The sequence below is a fragment of the Rutilus rutilus genome (genome assembly GCF_951802725.1).
Source record: "Rutilus rutilus genome assembly, chromosome: 20".
Lineage (NCBI taxonomy): Eukaryota > Metazoa > Chordata > Actinopteri > Cypriniformes > Leuciscidae > Rutilus > Rutilus rutilus.
Window position 1 is genome coordinate 13,580,266 of NC_140225.1, and position 13,425 is coordinate 13,593,690.

At 40.5% G+C, this 13,425-nt stretch overlaps 1 protein-coding gene across 1 annotated transcript; it reads left to right on the forward strand.

Annotated features, from left to right (window-relative positions):
- Nucleotides 1-364: 364 nt before the first annotated feature.
- On the forward strand, nucleotides 365-10,785 carry spef1 (sperm flagellar 1). The gene is made up of 7 exons (XM_084391966.1): nucleotides 365-577; nucleotides 792-907; nucleotides 5,120-5,266; nucleotides 5,372-5,414; nucleotides 8,269-8,341; nucleotides 8,448-8,544; nucleotides 10,564-10,785. The coding sequence occupies exons 1-7, from the start codon at nucleotides 463-465 to the stop codon at nucleotides 10,642-10,644; spliced, it is 672 nt and encodes a 223-aa protein (XP_084248092.1). The 5' UTR covers nucleotides 365-462; the 3' UTR covers nucleotides 10,645-10,785.
- The last annotated feature ends 2,640 nt before the right edge of the window (nucleotides 10,786-13,425 follow it).

The window sequence follows — 13,425 nt, forward strand, 5'->3', positions numbered from 1 at the left end:
CAGATTTTGCCTTATTTATAAGTTTCTTACACCTTTGTGTGTGTGTGTGTGTGTGTGTGTGTGTGTGTGTGTGTGTGTGTGTGTGTGTGTGTGTGATCTTTGAGGTTTTTGCAATTAATATTGCAATTTTATTAATTAATTTGTTTTTTTTTTTTTGTGCCTATTTTTTATTATTCAAACTTGATGATGATGAAATGATCTCAGCTGGTCTGATTTTACTTTTCAATGAGATAATGTACTGTTTTTAAATTTGTTTACTATAATAAAGTTTTTCTAATTTCTTTTTTAATCCGTTTTAGTTTATTTCCACATTATTGTGAATCGCTTCTCACGTGTTAACGACATGACCTACTGCGCCCTGTATTTTCGTTGCCTAGTAACGATTCAAACACTCCTAATAATACGCGTTCCTCTGAGAATAACAGTTTCGGGCTTTAATCACGCAAAAGCTTGTTTCAAATTATGGATGGGCCAAAACAATTAGACGAAGAAACTTTGCAATACCTTTACGCGTGGATAGACAAGATACCGCTCTCCAGAACCAAACGGAATATATCAAGAGATTTTAGCGACGGAGGTAACGTTAACGTTATATCCTTCAAGAAACAAATAAAACCAATAGCTAACGTTAATTAACTAAGTTAACGTATTCATGTTTGTTGATATCGCATTTGAACAATGACTAGATACAAATAATGCAATATTATTATACTATAATATATTATAATCTAATTAACTGACATTTTCTCAGTTCAGTATAGTCTGAGTATTTTAATGGTTTCCATAAGCAGTTATGGCAGCAGAAGTAGTGAAGCATTTCTTCCCTAAGCTGGTGGAGCTGCACAACTACACGCCCGCACATTCCACGCAACAGAAGCTGAGTAACTGGAGCACCCTGAACAGGCATGTATATTTATTTGTTCTCCACGCAGATAGTAATGCAAACAGCACACTGCTTATCTGACCCCCGCTTGTCGCTTGCCACATTCCCCCGGAGGATTGCAGGAATGTGACATTACACCTCAGCAATAACACTATTAACACTGGCTGGGTCTCCAAACCTAATGAGCTGCCTAACTAGACAGCATACTTGGGCATCATATGTCGATCAGTGGGGAGAATGATGTAGAAAGAGCAGTTCCCGTTCGTTCGACGTAGTTGGATGTACCGTACTGATTGGGATCTCGCTTAGGAAGACTGTCATCTTTCAGTATTGATAAAACAAGCCAATGCAGATTGGCGTGCGAAATTTGCATCTAAACACGGAAGCGGATGCTGGCACCATTTGTCTTTCGCTTCAGGTAGTTCACCCAGAAATGAAAATTCTGTCAATAATTACTCACCCTCATGTTGTTCCAACCCCGTAAGACTTTCATTCATCTTCGGAACACAAATTAAGATATTTTTTGATGAAATCTTAGAGCTGGCTCACTCCTTCATAGGCTGCTAGGTAAATGATATCTGCCAGCCCAGAAAAGTTAGTAAAGACATCGTTAAAATAGTCCAAGTGACTACAGTGGCTCAACCTTAAGTTTATCAAGCGACGAGAATACTTTTTGTGTGAAAAACGAACAAAAATAACAACTTTATTCAACTATTCATTTTCTTCTGTGTGGGCCTCTGAGTGAGTTCACAAAGTGTAACAGCGCAGCGCTTCTGGGTTGTACGTCAGAACGTAGGCTCACTATTGGCCACTTGGCCAGCATCACACGCATCACACACGACCAGTGTCGGCCAATAGAGAGCCTACGTTCTGACGTACAACCCAGAAGCGCTGTGCTGTTACACTACGTCAACAGCTTAGGAGAATGATATGGAAGAGAAGAGATGGCTGAATAAAGTCATTATTTTTGCTTTGTTTTGCGCATGGGATCCACAGAGCGTGGTGTTCGTATCCTCAACTGTCTCAACGACTGGCTGATACTAGCTCAGTCTCGGGAGCAGTTGTGCGAGCACAGGGACTTGCTGCTCCAGCATATCAGTCAGTTGGGTCTTCGGGTCAACTGGGAAAAGAGCAAACTCACCCCTGTGCAGAGGATCTCTTTTCTCGGTATGGAGCTGGACTCGGTCCACCAGACGGCACGCCTCACAGAGGAACGTGTCCGGTCAGTGCTGAATTGCTTGAATACTGTCAAGAGCAGAACAGTGGTCCCACTAAAAAATTTCAGAGGCTCCTGAGGCATATGACATCCGCAGCTGCAGTAACGCCGCTCGGTTTGCTTCATATGAGACCGCTTCAGCACTGGCTTCACGGTCGAGTCCCAAGATGGGTGTGGCAGAGCGGCACGCTCCATGTGACAATCACCCCGGCCTGCCGCCAAACCATAGACTGTAAAAAAATATGGACGTAGTGTCCGTGACGTCACCCGTAGGTTTCTGAAGAGCATTTTTGAAGCCTAAAGTAGGCGGACCCGGCCGTCGCCATTTTGGCCTTGCGTCACTCCCGGATAACAGAAAATAGGCAAAGAGGCGGGGCGTGAGTGGAGCTGAGGAGCCTGGCTATCTGAAATCACCTAGCTCGACGTGATCGAGTTAGCTCAGGCTGGGGAGGTAATGTTACTGACAGTACCAAGTCTGCCACTGCACAAGGCCTCGCGCTAAAGTGACAGTTGATGATGTAAAGCCAATTAAAAGTTCCTATTTTTGCCCTTCGAAATATTATAATAGTTAAAAGACATGGCTACAAGTGAGACTGTGTATCGTGATTCTGTACTATTCTGCTAGTTGAAAATGTATTATGCAGTAACTTAATATTACTCTGAGAGTGTGTGTGTGACAGTGATTTATGTGCATACATGTCAGTCACTCTTTTTTATAGTCTATGGTCCGTCAGCGCGGCATCGCTCGTCAAGTTCGTAGAGAGCTTATTCAGTCCATTTTAAATTCTGATTTTGAATTTAAAAGCGGCCAGTCAATGAATTGCAGTTTAACTCACTTCCGTGTTGGTTTCAAGTGAGAGACGGGGAGGTTGCCGCTTGCGCCAAACCCTCAGCCCATGGTCAGACACTTCGTTTCTCCGGGCCGGAGTGCCCCTAGAACAAGTGTCCAGGTATGCTGTGGTCTCCACAGATGCCTCCAACACCGGCTGGGGGGCCACGTACAATGGGCATGCAGTAGCGGGGATCTGGGCGGGCCCCCAACTGCATTGGCACACCAACTGCCTCGAGTTGCTAGCAGTAAACCTTGCTCTGAGACGCCTCAAAACGCCACTGCTCGGCAAGCATGTGCCAGTCCGTACGAACAACACCGTTGCGTACATCAACCATCAAGGTGGTCTACGCTCCCCTCGAATGTCGCAACTCACCCGCCATCTCCTCCTAAGGAGTCAGAAGCATCTGAGGTCGCTTCGTGCCACTTATATCCCCGGCCTACTCAATCGTGCCACCGCTGCACATATAGATCTGTTTGCCTCTCCGGACTCGTCCCATTGCCAGTTGTTTTACTCCCTGACCGAGGGGACCCTCAGCACGGATGCACTGGCACACAGCTGTCCCCGGGGCTTCCGCAAGTATGCGTTTCCCCCAATGAGCCTTCTCGCACAGACACTGTGCAAAGTCAGGGAGGAAGAGGAGCAGGTCTTGCTAATTGCCCCTTATTGGCCCAACCGGACCTGGTTCCCTGAACTGATGCTCCTCTCGACAGCCCCTCCCTGGCCCACTGCTCTCAGGGAGGACCTCCTCTCTCAGAGACAGGGCACCGTATGGCACACGCGTCCAGACCTCTGGAAACTCCATGTCTGGTCCCTGGATGGGACGCAGAGGTTCTAGGTGATCTACCACAAGCTGTCATAGAAACCATCACTTCTGCGAAAGCACCCTCTATGAGGCTTGCTTACGCCCTGAAGTGGAACTTGTTCGTTGAGTTGTTTTCTCCGAGAAGACCCCAGAAGATGTTCGATCGGTGCTGCGCTTTCCTTCCTGCAAGATGGGTTGGAGCGAGGGCTGTCTCCCTCCACCCTCAAAGTGTATGTTGCCTCTATTGCCGCACATCACGATGCAGTTGATCGGAGATCCGTGGGGAAGCACGACCTGATCGTCAGGTTCCTGAGGGGCGCGAGGAGACTGAATCCGCCTTGCCCCCCATCTATACCCTCTTATCTCTGGTGCTGACGGCACTGCAGAGACCTCCCTTTGAGCCATTGCAGGCAGCAGAGTTAAAAGTCCTGTCTATAAAAACAGTTCTCCTGCTTGCTTTGGCTTCTATCAAGAGGGTAGGGGACCTGCACACATTTTCGGTCGACGAATCGTGCCCGACTCTCACGTAATCCTGAGACCCTGGCCTGTATATGTGCCCAAGGTTCCTACCACTCCCTTTCAGGACCAGGTAGTGAACCTGCAAGCGCTGCCCCTGGAGGAGGCAAACCCAGCCCTGGCTTTTCTCTGTCCTGTCCGCGCTCTGCCCCTGTACATGGACAGAACGCAAAGCCTCAGGACCTCAGACCAGCTCTTCGTCTGTTACGGAGGCCAGCAGAAGGGAAAGGCTGTCTCCAAGCAGAGGTTGGCCCACTGGATAGTGAATGCCATCATCTTGGCGTATCAATCCCAGGACGCACCATGGCGGAGCGTCCGATGGCAGGCCTAACACTCGCATGCATTGGTGAAACCTGTGCTAGGCTGGGTCCCCTATGTTGTGATCCCTACGGCGATCCCATATGTGTATTCTTCCACGGTACGCCTGCGAGCTTGCTCTGCTGTCTCGGACTGGTGTTGTCTCCCCCCTGCTATAGGCCGGAACCACCTCAGTGACATTCCATATGTTGTACTGCCCGGAAAGCCCAGTCCAAATGTGTAACCACCGCTGACTCCGGGCTCCGCTCGGCTCCTCAGCGAAAAATAAATCGTGCGTGCATCCGCTTCCGTGTTTATACCTGCGCTGCGGGCCTGAGCGCAAGATGCAAATCTCGCACGCCAATGTGCATTGGCTCGTTTTATCAATACTGGAAGATGACAGGCTCCCTAAGCGTGATCCCAATCAGTACGGTACGTCTGACTACGTCTCCTTTCCCTCCTTCAGGGAACGAGGGTTACATACGTAACGAGACGTTTTACTACCATGACATTCCTTATGTTTGTATATAATTGAACAACACATGCCTGCATCATGTTCTCATTTCAGAAAGGTTTTCTCCAAGCTGAACTTTCAAATACCTGAGGACTTGCTGAAGAAAATTGTGGTCAGCACACCAGGCTACATTGAAACAGTCCTTTGCTCTCTAAAAGAGAAGATAGAGGAAAAGAGACAAGGAAAACAATTCGATAGTACACAGGTGAGTCTGTGTGAATTTGCATTGTCCGTTATATTTGCATAATTCATTATTCTTTATAATGGTTGACTGAGCAGTATTTTAACCCTGTCTCATCCTTTTTCATAGGACTTGGAATATTACAGCACATCAAATGGACAGCTGAGACCAGGTAGATACTGTAAAACATGTTGCACAGAAACGGGACTAGGCCTATAGCTTTTCAAGTTTTATATGCTACAGTAAGGCAATGAAGTCATTTTGAAGAGATATGACATGAAGGTCATGGCTCAGGAGTATGACCCCCCCCCATTTTTTCTGGGGTAGGTTGCCAGGACTTTCCCCAACCCTCCCCATTACATGGCTTGGTACTCACACACACATCTATGGCCAATTTGGCATGTTCAAGAAGTTTAAGAAGGTAAAGAAATCTTTAAGAAAGTGCACGTTTTATATTGTTGTATTTTAGTTTAATTCATTTATATTTATGTTGTCATTTTGTATTATTTAATCATAAAAAGTATCGGTATCGTATCAACTTAAAAAAGTTTGGTATCGCCCATCCCTAGTGACTGGCTTTGAGTCTAGGTTCATTAAGACTGTTTTTTATAAAAGTGTCACTTCACAAATCAGTACGTTTTAGTCGTCTGTAAAATGTCCCCAAAAAATGAAAATTCTGTCATCATTTATTCACCTTCATGTCGTTCCAAACCCATAAGACTTTTGTTAATCTTCAAAAAGTATTGTGAAAATATACGATCACGTTATATGATGAACAGATTTAAAGGGGAACTGAAACTAACAAAATATTATTCGATAACATGTTGGTTATTAAAATTGTAAACACTTAATTCAAAAATAATATTAAAAACAAAACATATATGAAGTTTTTCCCAATACTGAAATTTACATTTGTTGTTATCAGAGCGCTGCCGTGTTCGATGGCGTCACTGGCATGGTACCACTGTAGGCTACTAACGTTATGTCAGGCTACTCTACTGCTACTCTGACTGAACTGACTGATTTTGACTGTACAAGTTAACACTAAAAACAGCATTTAAGTAAGAAATTGATCTTGGATTGAACAACTCTATTTAGATGGACTAGTTTTACGACACATTTATGACCATTTTGGATCGCCTAAGTTTTGGTTACCTGGACTTTCAATGGAGGGACAGAAATATCTCTATTATCTAATCTATTTGTGTTTTGAGTCTTATGGATTTGGAACGGCATGAGGGTGAGTAAATTACAGAATTGTTATTTTTGTGTGAACTATCCTTTTAAGCTCAAGAAGGAAGCTGAAACCATGTCTATACCTCTACAGAACATGACACCCATAGATAAATGTGACGCAATGTGGCATGACCTCAATCACCACCCACCTAAATGTGTTAGTGGAAGTCAGTGGCCACTGGCCAGTGTTCCCACCCATATCAACTGTTTGCTGTGAAGGGAGGACATGTGAACTGTAGACATGTGTTTGCTGTCTCTGCTGCATATGAATTGTGATTATTATTTTTGATGCTAGTAAGAATGTAGTCTAATTCCACTGTTTAGCTCATGTCATCATATCTGAACACTTGGAAATGTGTCATCATTATATTTTTAGGAACAGGTCAGTGTTCATAGATGAGCTGATTGTCACAATACTCAGAAAACACAGCACTTGCCTCAGTAACTGTTAACCAAACTACCAAGATTAGCAAATGAAGTGTCACAAGTACTAAGGAGTTTATTTATGCCCTTTTATGTGCAAAGAAGAGCAGTTTCCTTGAAAAATAAGTCAGGACTTTTAGAGATGGTCAAGTGTCTTAAGTTTTGTGTGCTCAGGCCTTCTGCTTAGTTCAACCTAAAATGACATTTCTGTCATAATTTACTCACCATCATGTCGTTCCAAACCTTTCTTCTGTGAAACATACAATAAATTATTTGAAGAATACCAATGAAAACCCAATACAATATCTTCTATTGTGTTTCACAGAAATAAAGTCCTACAGTTTTTTAAAGATATTTTAATTGATAAGAATCCACAGATAGAAAATATATATAGGCTATATATTAGATAAATATACAGGTGCTCCAGTTTCAAGTTTAGTTTGATAAACAGTTATGGAAACTTATTCTTTCCATATGTATTAGGATGGAATAAAAACAGTCAGCTGTGTTTAGAAATAGGCCAAATGCATTGCATGGTCTGTACTCTTAACATAACATGGAGAAGGGCCAGATCAACCCTCCATTTCCCACACCTCATCATCATGGCATCTTAGTCATGACAACATCTGGTTTCAGGTCCTACTCCCTCTTTTCTTGATAGAAAAGGTTCTGCGTCCATCAGCTCCATTTACCAGATAGCCCTTATCACTTCCAACAGGCTCAACACACTTGGCTAAAAGCCCTTTTCATCCATAGCAAACACAAGCCAACCAACAGTAGACTATTGAGTCTATTATGAGACCCGAAAGGCTAGATTGTTTCTGATATATCATATTATCGAAGCGCAGACCTTTTCTGTTAAGGAAACGGGAGTCCTGTGCTTTTTACTTTTTTTTTTACTATGTTTATAAGGTGAAACACAGCTGGTGTTGATGACTCAAAGCTTAAAGCCAAATAAAACTCTACTGCTCCGTTGTTACAGTCTGGTGCCCCGTCAATGTGTCTTTTTGACCTTATTGTGTTTAATGGGTTCAAATGGAGTCTAATTAGTTTAGCCTTCCTGGCTAAGCAATTCTCATGAGCTTTAAAAACCTAAAGTATGGGGAGTACCACTCATCTAGAGGAAATTGATGTAGGGTATCATGAGGATAAGGTCTCGGTGCCTGAATTTAGCCTGGAGGGATCCTGAAGCTGGTCTATGCTAAGACCCGGCACTTGAGTTTTAGGCTGTCACCTATATTTGTACATCAGGACATGTTTACCATGTTTTTGTTAGTTTCAAAACCAAAAATGTTTAAATGAAAATATATATATATATATTTTTAATATCACCTTATCCCTTTCTCTGTTTTCTCACAATTCTACAGTGAATCATATGATGGTTTTTGAGAACACTCCAGCCACCAATCCAACCACTGTGATGAAAACAGGCAAAGTCAGGTATTGAGTGATGAGATTTTGTTAAATAGAACTTTCTGAGGTCTTTGATGTAGGCCTGTGAAAAAATATATACATTTATAATGGACTTGTTGTAAATCTTGCCTAGTGCTGCTGCAGCCTTGGGACCAAATGCGGATCCATCTGTCCGTTTACTCTTGGAAAAAAAGGATCAAGACATTTTGACTTTACAGGAGACCGTTGAGGTAAGGTTTTGATGTTAAAATAACAACAACAACAAAAATCCAAATTGATATGCAGAGATTTCCCATATAGTGTAAACACTGTTGATCTTTGGCACTTTCAGCATTGCTTTGTTTGTCTGAAATTAGACATGTTTGCTCAACCAAAGGCATGAATATTTGGGTTTAGCTGCCTGTTTGTCTGCTGACCAAATATGGGGGGAAGGTTTAGGAAACCTGCATCGAAACAGTCATTATGTTTGCAATTTCATTTTGTGCCATTTGTAGTGCAGAAACCACACTCTGCACCTTCTGCAATCAATGAAAATGAAAATCTATTTTCAAAATGCATGTTATTGATCTTATTGTAAATGATTCATCCATTTATACATTTTATTTATTTTAACATAGTAATTTTCAAATAAAAAACAACGTATCTCAATCTTCCAGTGAAATGACAAACTTTATCAATCATTTAGTCTTAAATCCCCTGCAAGCTCACATTCATCTGCCTCTGTTTTTGAGTGCAATGCCCACATTTCAAAATTCAATCAACAACCAATTAATAGAACTATGTCACCGGCTTACATTTATAATTTTTCTGATAATCTGTTACACTTGGATGTACGTCCCAATACAGAACCAAAAAAATCTATCAGTACTTCTGTTTCAACACAAATTTCATGTGCATAATTCATTTTAAAGGGGTCCTATTCTGCTTTTTCAACTTTAGTTAGTCTGTAATGTTGCTGCTTGAGCATAAAAAAGATTTGCCAGGTTACAAAGCTCCACTCCAAAGGGAGATATTTTATTTAACAGAATCCACTTTCCAAGAACTACAACAAACGATTTGTTTGGACTACAACACAATTTTTCCTTTCTTATGAAGTCACAGTGTTACTAATTTAAATAATCCCCGCCCACGGAATACGCAAAAAATGGTGCGAGACAGTTCCTAAGGCTTAACTTAACTAAAATTTCTTTTAAACACTGTTTCTGAACATTATAACCCCAACGTTTGTATGTGCGCTGCACATTTTACAGAGGACAGGTTCTAGAGACTAAGAGAAAACAATGCAGGCTACGCACAAAAGCTTCTCCTGAAATGGAGCAGTTTTCACTTTGTCGGGACAATCTGTTGTTTGTGGATCACAACTTGTAAGTAGGTCTTATTTCTAGTTGCGTTTTCTATTAACAGTTCCAATTATGAGTTTATGTTGGTGTTACGATGTAAACAAAGGGCAAAGCTTTGCCTCATCTCGCCTGCTTGCTGTTATGGTAAGGGGAGTGACATTTCCCGAACGCTTGTTTCTCCGCAAAGCGGTGCCAACACACTGGGACACATATAATGTGTTTTTTGAACAATTAAGCATAAAAGCATAGTACACCCCAAAAACAAAATCAAGACTTTGTAAAAGGGCATAATATGACCCCTTTAAATATTTATTTCTTGCATGAGACCTACCGATATTCTTTAAAAATGTTAAATCTTATGACTTGCAGATCCCAAAACCTAACTAACAATTTAGTTTCAGCACCTTTAGCATACAATGCCAGCTGGTGAGAGATGCTTGTGTCGCAAAAGGAAATTGTCCTTCCTGTGCTGTTCTCCCTACATTTGGTCAAGGGCTACAGGTCACATGTACACTGACATGTTTCCTGTCACTGTTGTGGTAATGTGGTAAGAGATTGCAAGATTGGTAAATGAGTCACTGAGTTCAGCAGATGTGATATTTGTCATCTGACAATTAGTAAGACAATTTTTAGGTTTTCAGCAAAACATTCAACTGCTTGAAGTTTGATAATTGCAACTGTTTGCGTTTCAATTGAAAGAAAAATAAATTCAGTAACTGTCCACCTTTTATCAACTTCTGCGGTCTTTTGATTAGTCATCAAAGTTTATACGGATGGAAATGACACAACATAATGATTGTGACATTACCCTTCTGTTTGTTTGTTCTTTTGTGCCTTTGGTTTGCAGATATTATATCATAAACCTACAACCACTGTTGAATATCACCTAAATGTTCTACTTTCCTCCAGATTTTACAGATCAAAGTAAACCGATTGGAGAACCTTGTGCATCTTAAGGACCTACGCATTAAGGACTTGACAAAGCACTAAGAGCAATATAAAGGCACACAACTCATGATCTCATTATTTCATTACATTGTCACGATAAGGAAGTGCATACTATATGCATACTCAACACTCCTAGTTAACTTGTAAAAAGCTGGTGTGTTGTCCATGTGAAATTATCTTTTTTTCCATACCTGTTTCCTAACCTGTGATCGTTAGCACACAGAAACACAGATGGCAATTTCTTTAACTTGCATATTGCATTAGCACCACCAGTGACCATCTTCAGCAGTTTATGCTTCTGCATATGAAAGATTCACCAGTATCAGTATAGTTTTTATTTTTAGGTTTTACGTTGTATTTTTTCACTTTTTTTTCTTTTTTTTCACAGACCTCCATCACCATTGATCGTGATAATCTTACAAAGCTTACTCTCAACAATAAATGCAGAGATAGTGGTTTTATTTTATGTGGAATTATTGAACATTATATTTTGTATATATATTTATTTTAATGTTATAATTGTGTGATTTTCAAAATCTTGATGATTTTCCATAGTATATCCAGTTAAATTAGTTTTTTTGTTTCCTAAATTTGGTTTTACTGTATTTAGAAATTTTTCGTGTCATTTTACATTGTTTGTAAGTCACCTGACTTTACAGTATTATTAGTCGCCATGTCATAAGACCGGTCCGCCATGTTTGTGGCTGATGTCGAAAGTAAAGTATTTGTAATGTTGATTATGACGTTATTTTACATAATGCATCTGCTTATGTAAAATACATCTCGTTTCTGCTTTTTTTTTTCACCTGTGTTTTGATCCGGAGATTCTGTACTCTTTCAGAAGACGTGTAATATCGCTTCCCTACCGTATAACAGTGAAAACACGGAAACCCACAAAATTCCATCAATGGCAAGGAAGCGTTTTCTTATACATGAAGTCAATGGCAGGGAAAGAGTTAGCCTAAGCACTTTGCATAGACAGTAAAATATCCAATGACATTTACAAGAAATAAAAGTATTTTTATCAAGTTTCACTTCTCCTTTCTTTAAGAATATCCTCCTTTGACACATAGGCTGCAGGAAAACATTCTTAACTTATATATGCCTATTTATTATTATTATTATTATGCATTCGTAAAGTGGCGTTATAGGCTGTGAAGAAGGCTCGTCAGCATGCCACAGTTGCCCATACAGGTGTTAGCAGTCATTGATCAACTTCCCTCCATGAGTCTATCCAGTGAGTGAAAAGTTATCAACACATCACATTCTGTTTCCCTGGGGGGCCATCAACAGCTCTCTCGTTTCACCACAGGCTATTCTTTATCATAAAGTTATCAGATCATGGGAGACCTGTAATTTGGGGGGGGGGGGGGTTTCTTTCAACAATGTAGATTTGGCTCCAGCAGAGTTGCAGCCACTCATCCTCTCTCTGCTCTTTTTGGCTCCAGGAGTTCACAAAATCCTTTTAAAACAGTATTTGCAATCACTTTGTGTCTCTCTCATGAGGCATGTGTTTATACTAACATCAACCCCATGTGGAAACCTCAGACCAAATGTAAACAGTTCTACAGCAAAGTTGAGAGTGGAAAAAAGCTTTATGGCTATATGTAGGAGATCATTATGAATTACAAATACGTTTTTATAATTGAGTGAATATTGCTGGATATATCCTGAAAAATATATGTTTCATATAAGAAGCTGATACTTTGTGCCATAAAGTTCTCATAGCTCCCTGGTGACTCAAGCTGAGCTCTCAGAGAGAGACCGACGGAATTTGGGGGTTGGATCTTTGGGTGGTAAAGCAGCATTAAAACTCTCTGAGTCACACTGAATTACAGTCAGATGCATGCCTGAGCCCCTCAGCAAACGGTATATGAAGACAGCACACTGTGAGAACGTCTGGAACGGGAGTTGTTCTCATGAAGAGAGAATGAGAGTGATACTCCCTCTAGTCTATTACAATGTCTCATTTTTAAGACCATTTACAAAAGGACAGAGTATAAAAGAGTCCAATACAATAGAGGAAAAGCAAAATAAAGTACTGCAAATACTCTCCTTCAGAGAGCTTTTTCAGGAGTGTTCAAATTTAAGAGCTTACTCTTCCACTAGCATTTTTTGGTCAGTTTCAAGTGAGCACGTTTAGTGCTTGCACTTCAGAGAATCCTGTCTTCAAATGTTTAATTGTCATGTTTTTTTCACAACTATATAGTTTTATATGTCAGGTTTGGCTATGTATATCTTTCCAGTTTCCATTTTAATTCTGAATATTCCATATTCAATACATGTTGGGCTCAATCAACAGCAACTGTGGCATAATGTTGATTACCACAAAAATGTCATCTTTGTAACTTTTTCTTAAAAAAAAAAAAAATTCACAAAAAAAAGTGAAAATCCAGGTTATGAGGCAATGTAAGTAATCAGTTTGCAGAGTTAAAAGCCATTAATGTGAAGGTTATAATTGTATAAAAGCACATTAATTCTTCCCTTAAAACTGTTTGAGATCTAAGGTTTTTTAAATTAAAGTTTTTGTTTAGGCCGTTATGTTATCATGGCAAAGAACTTTTAAAACTATATATGACTTTATGCAAAAAAGCTGGTAATCGAAAACTAAAATCATGTTAACAGGCATATTGTTTATTGTTATATAGCTAGAAACAGTGAGTATTTTAACGTTTCCATTCACTTCTATGGTTTGCCTCTCTTTAGCCCAGATTTTTTAAGTTATAAGGAACAAATCAAAAGTTCATTTTTGTGGTCATGATTAAAATGATGCCACAAATGCTGTCTATTGAACTCAGAATATTCATTAGAGCAATGATAATG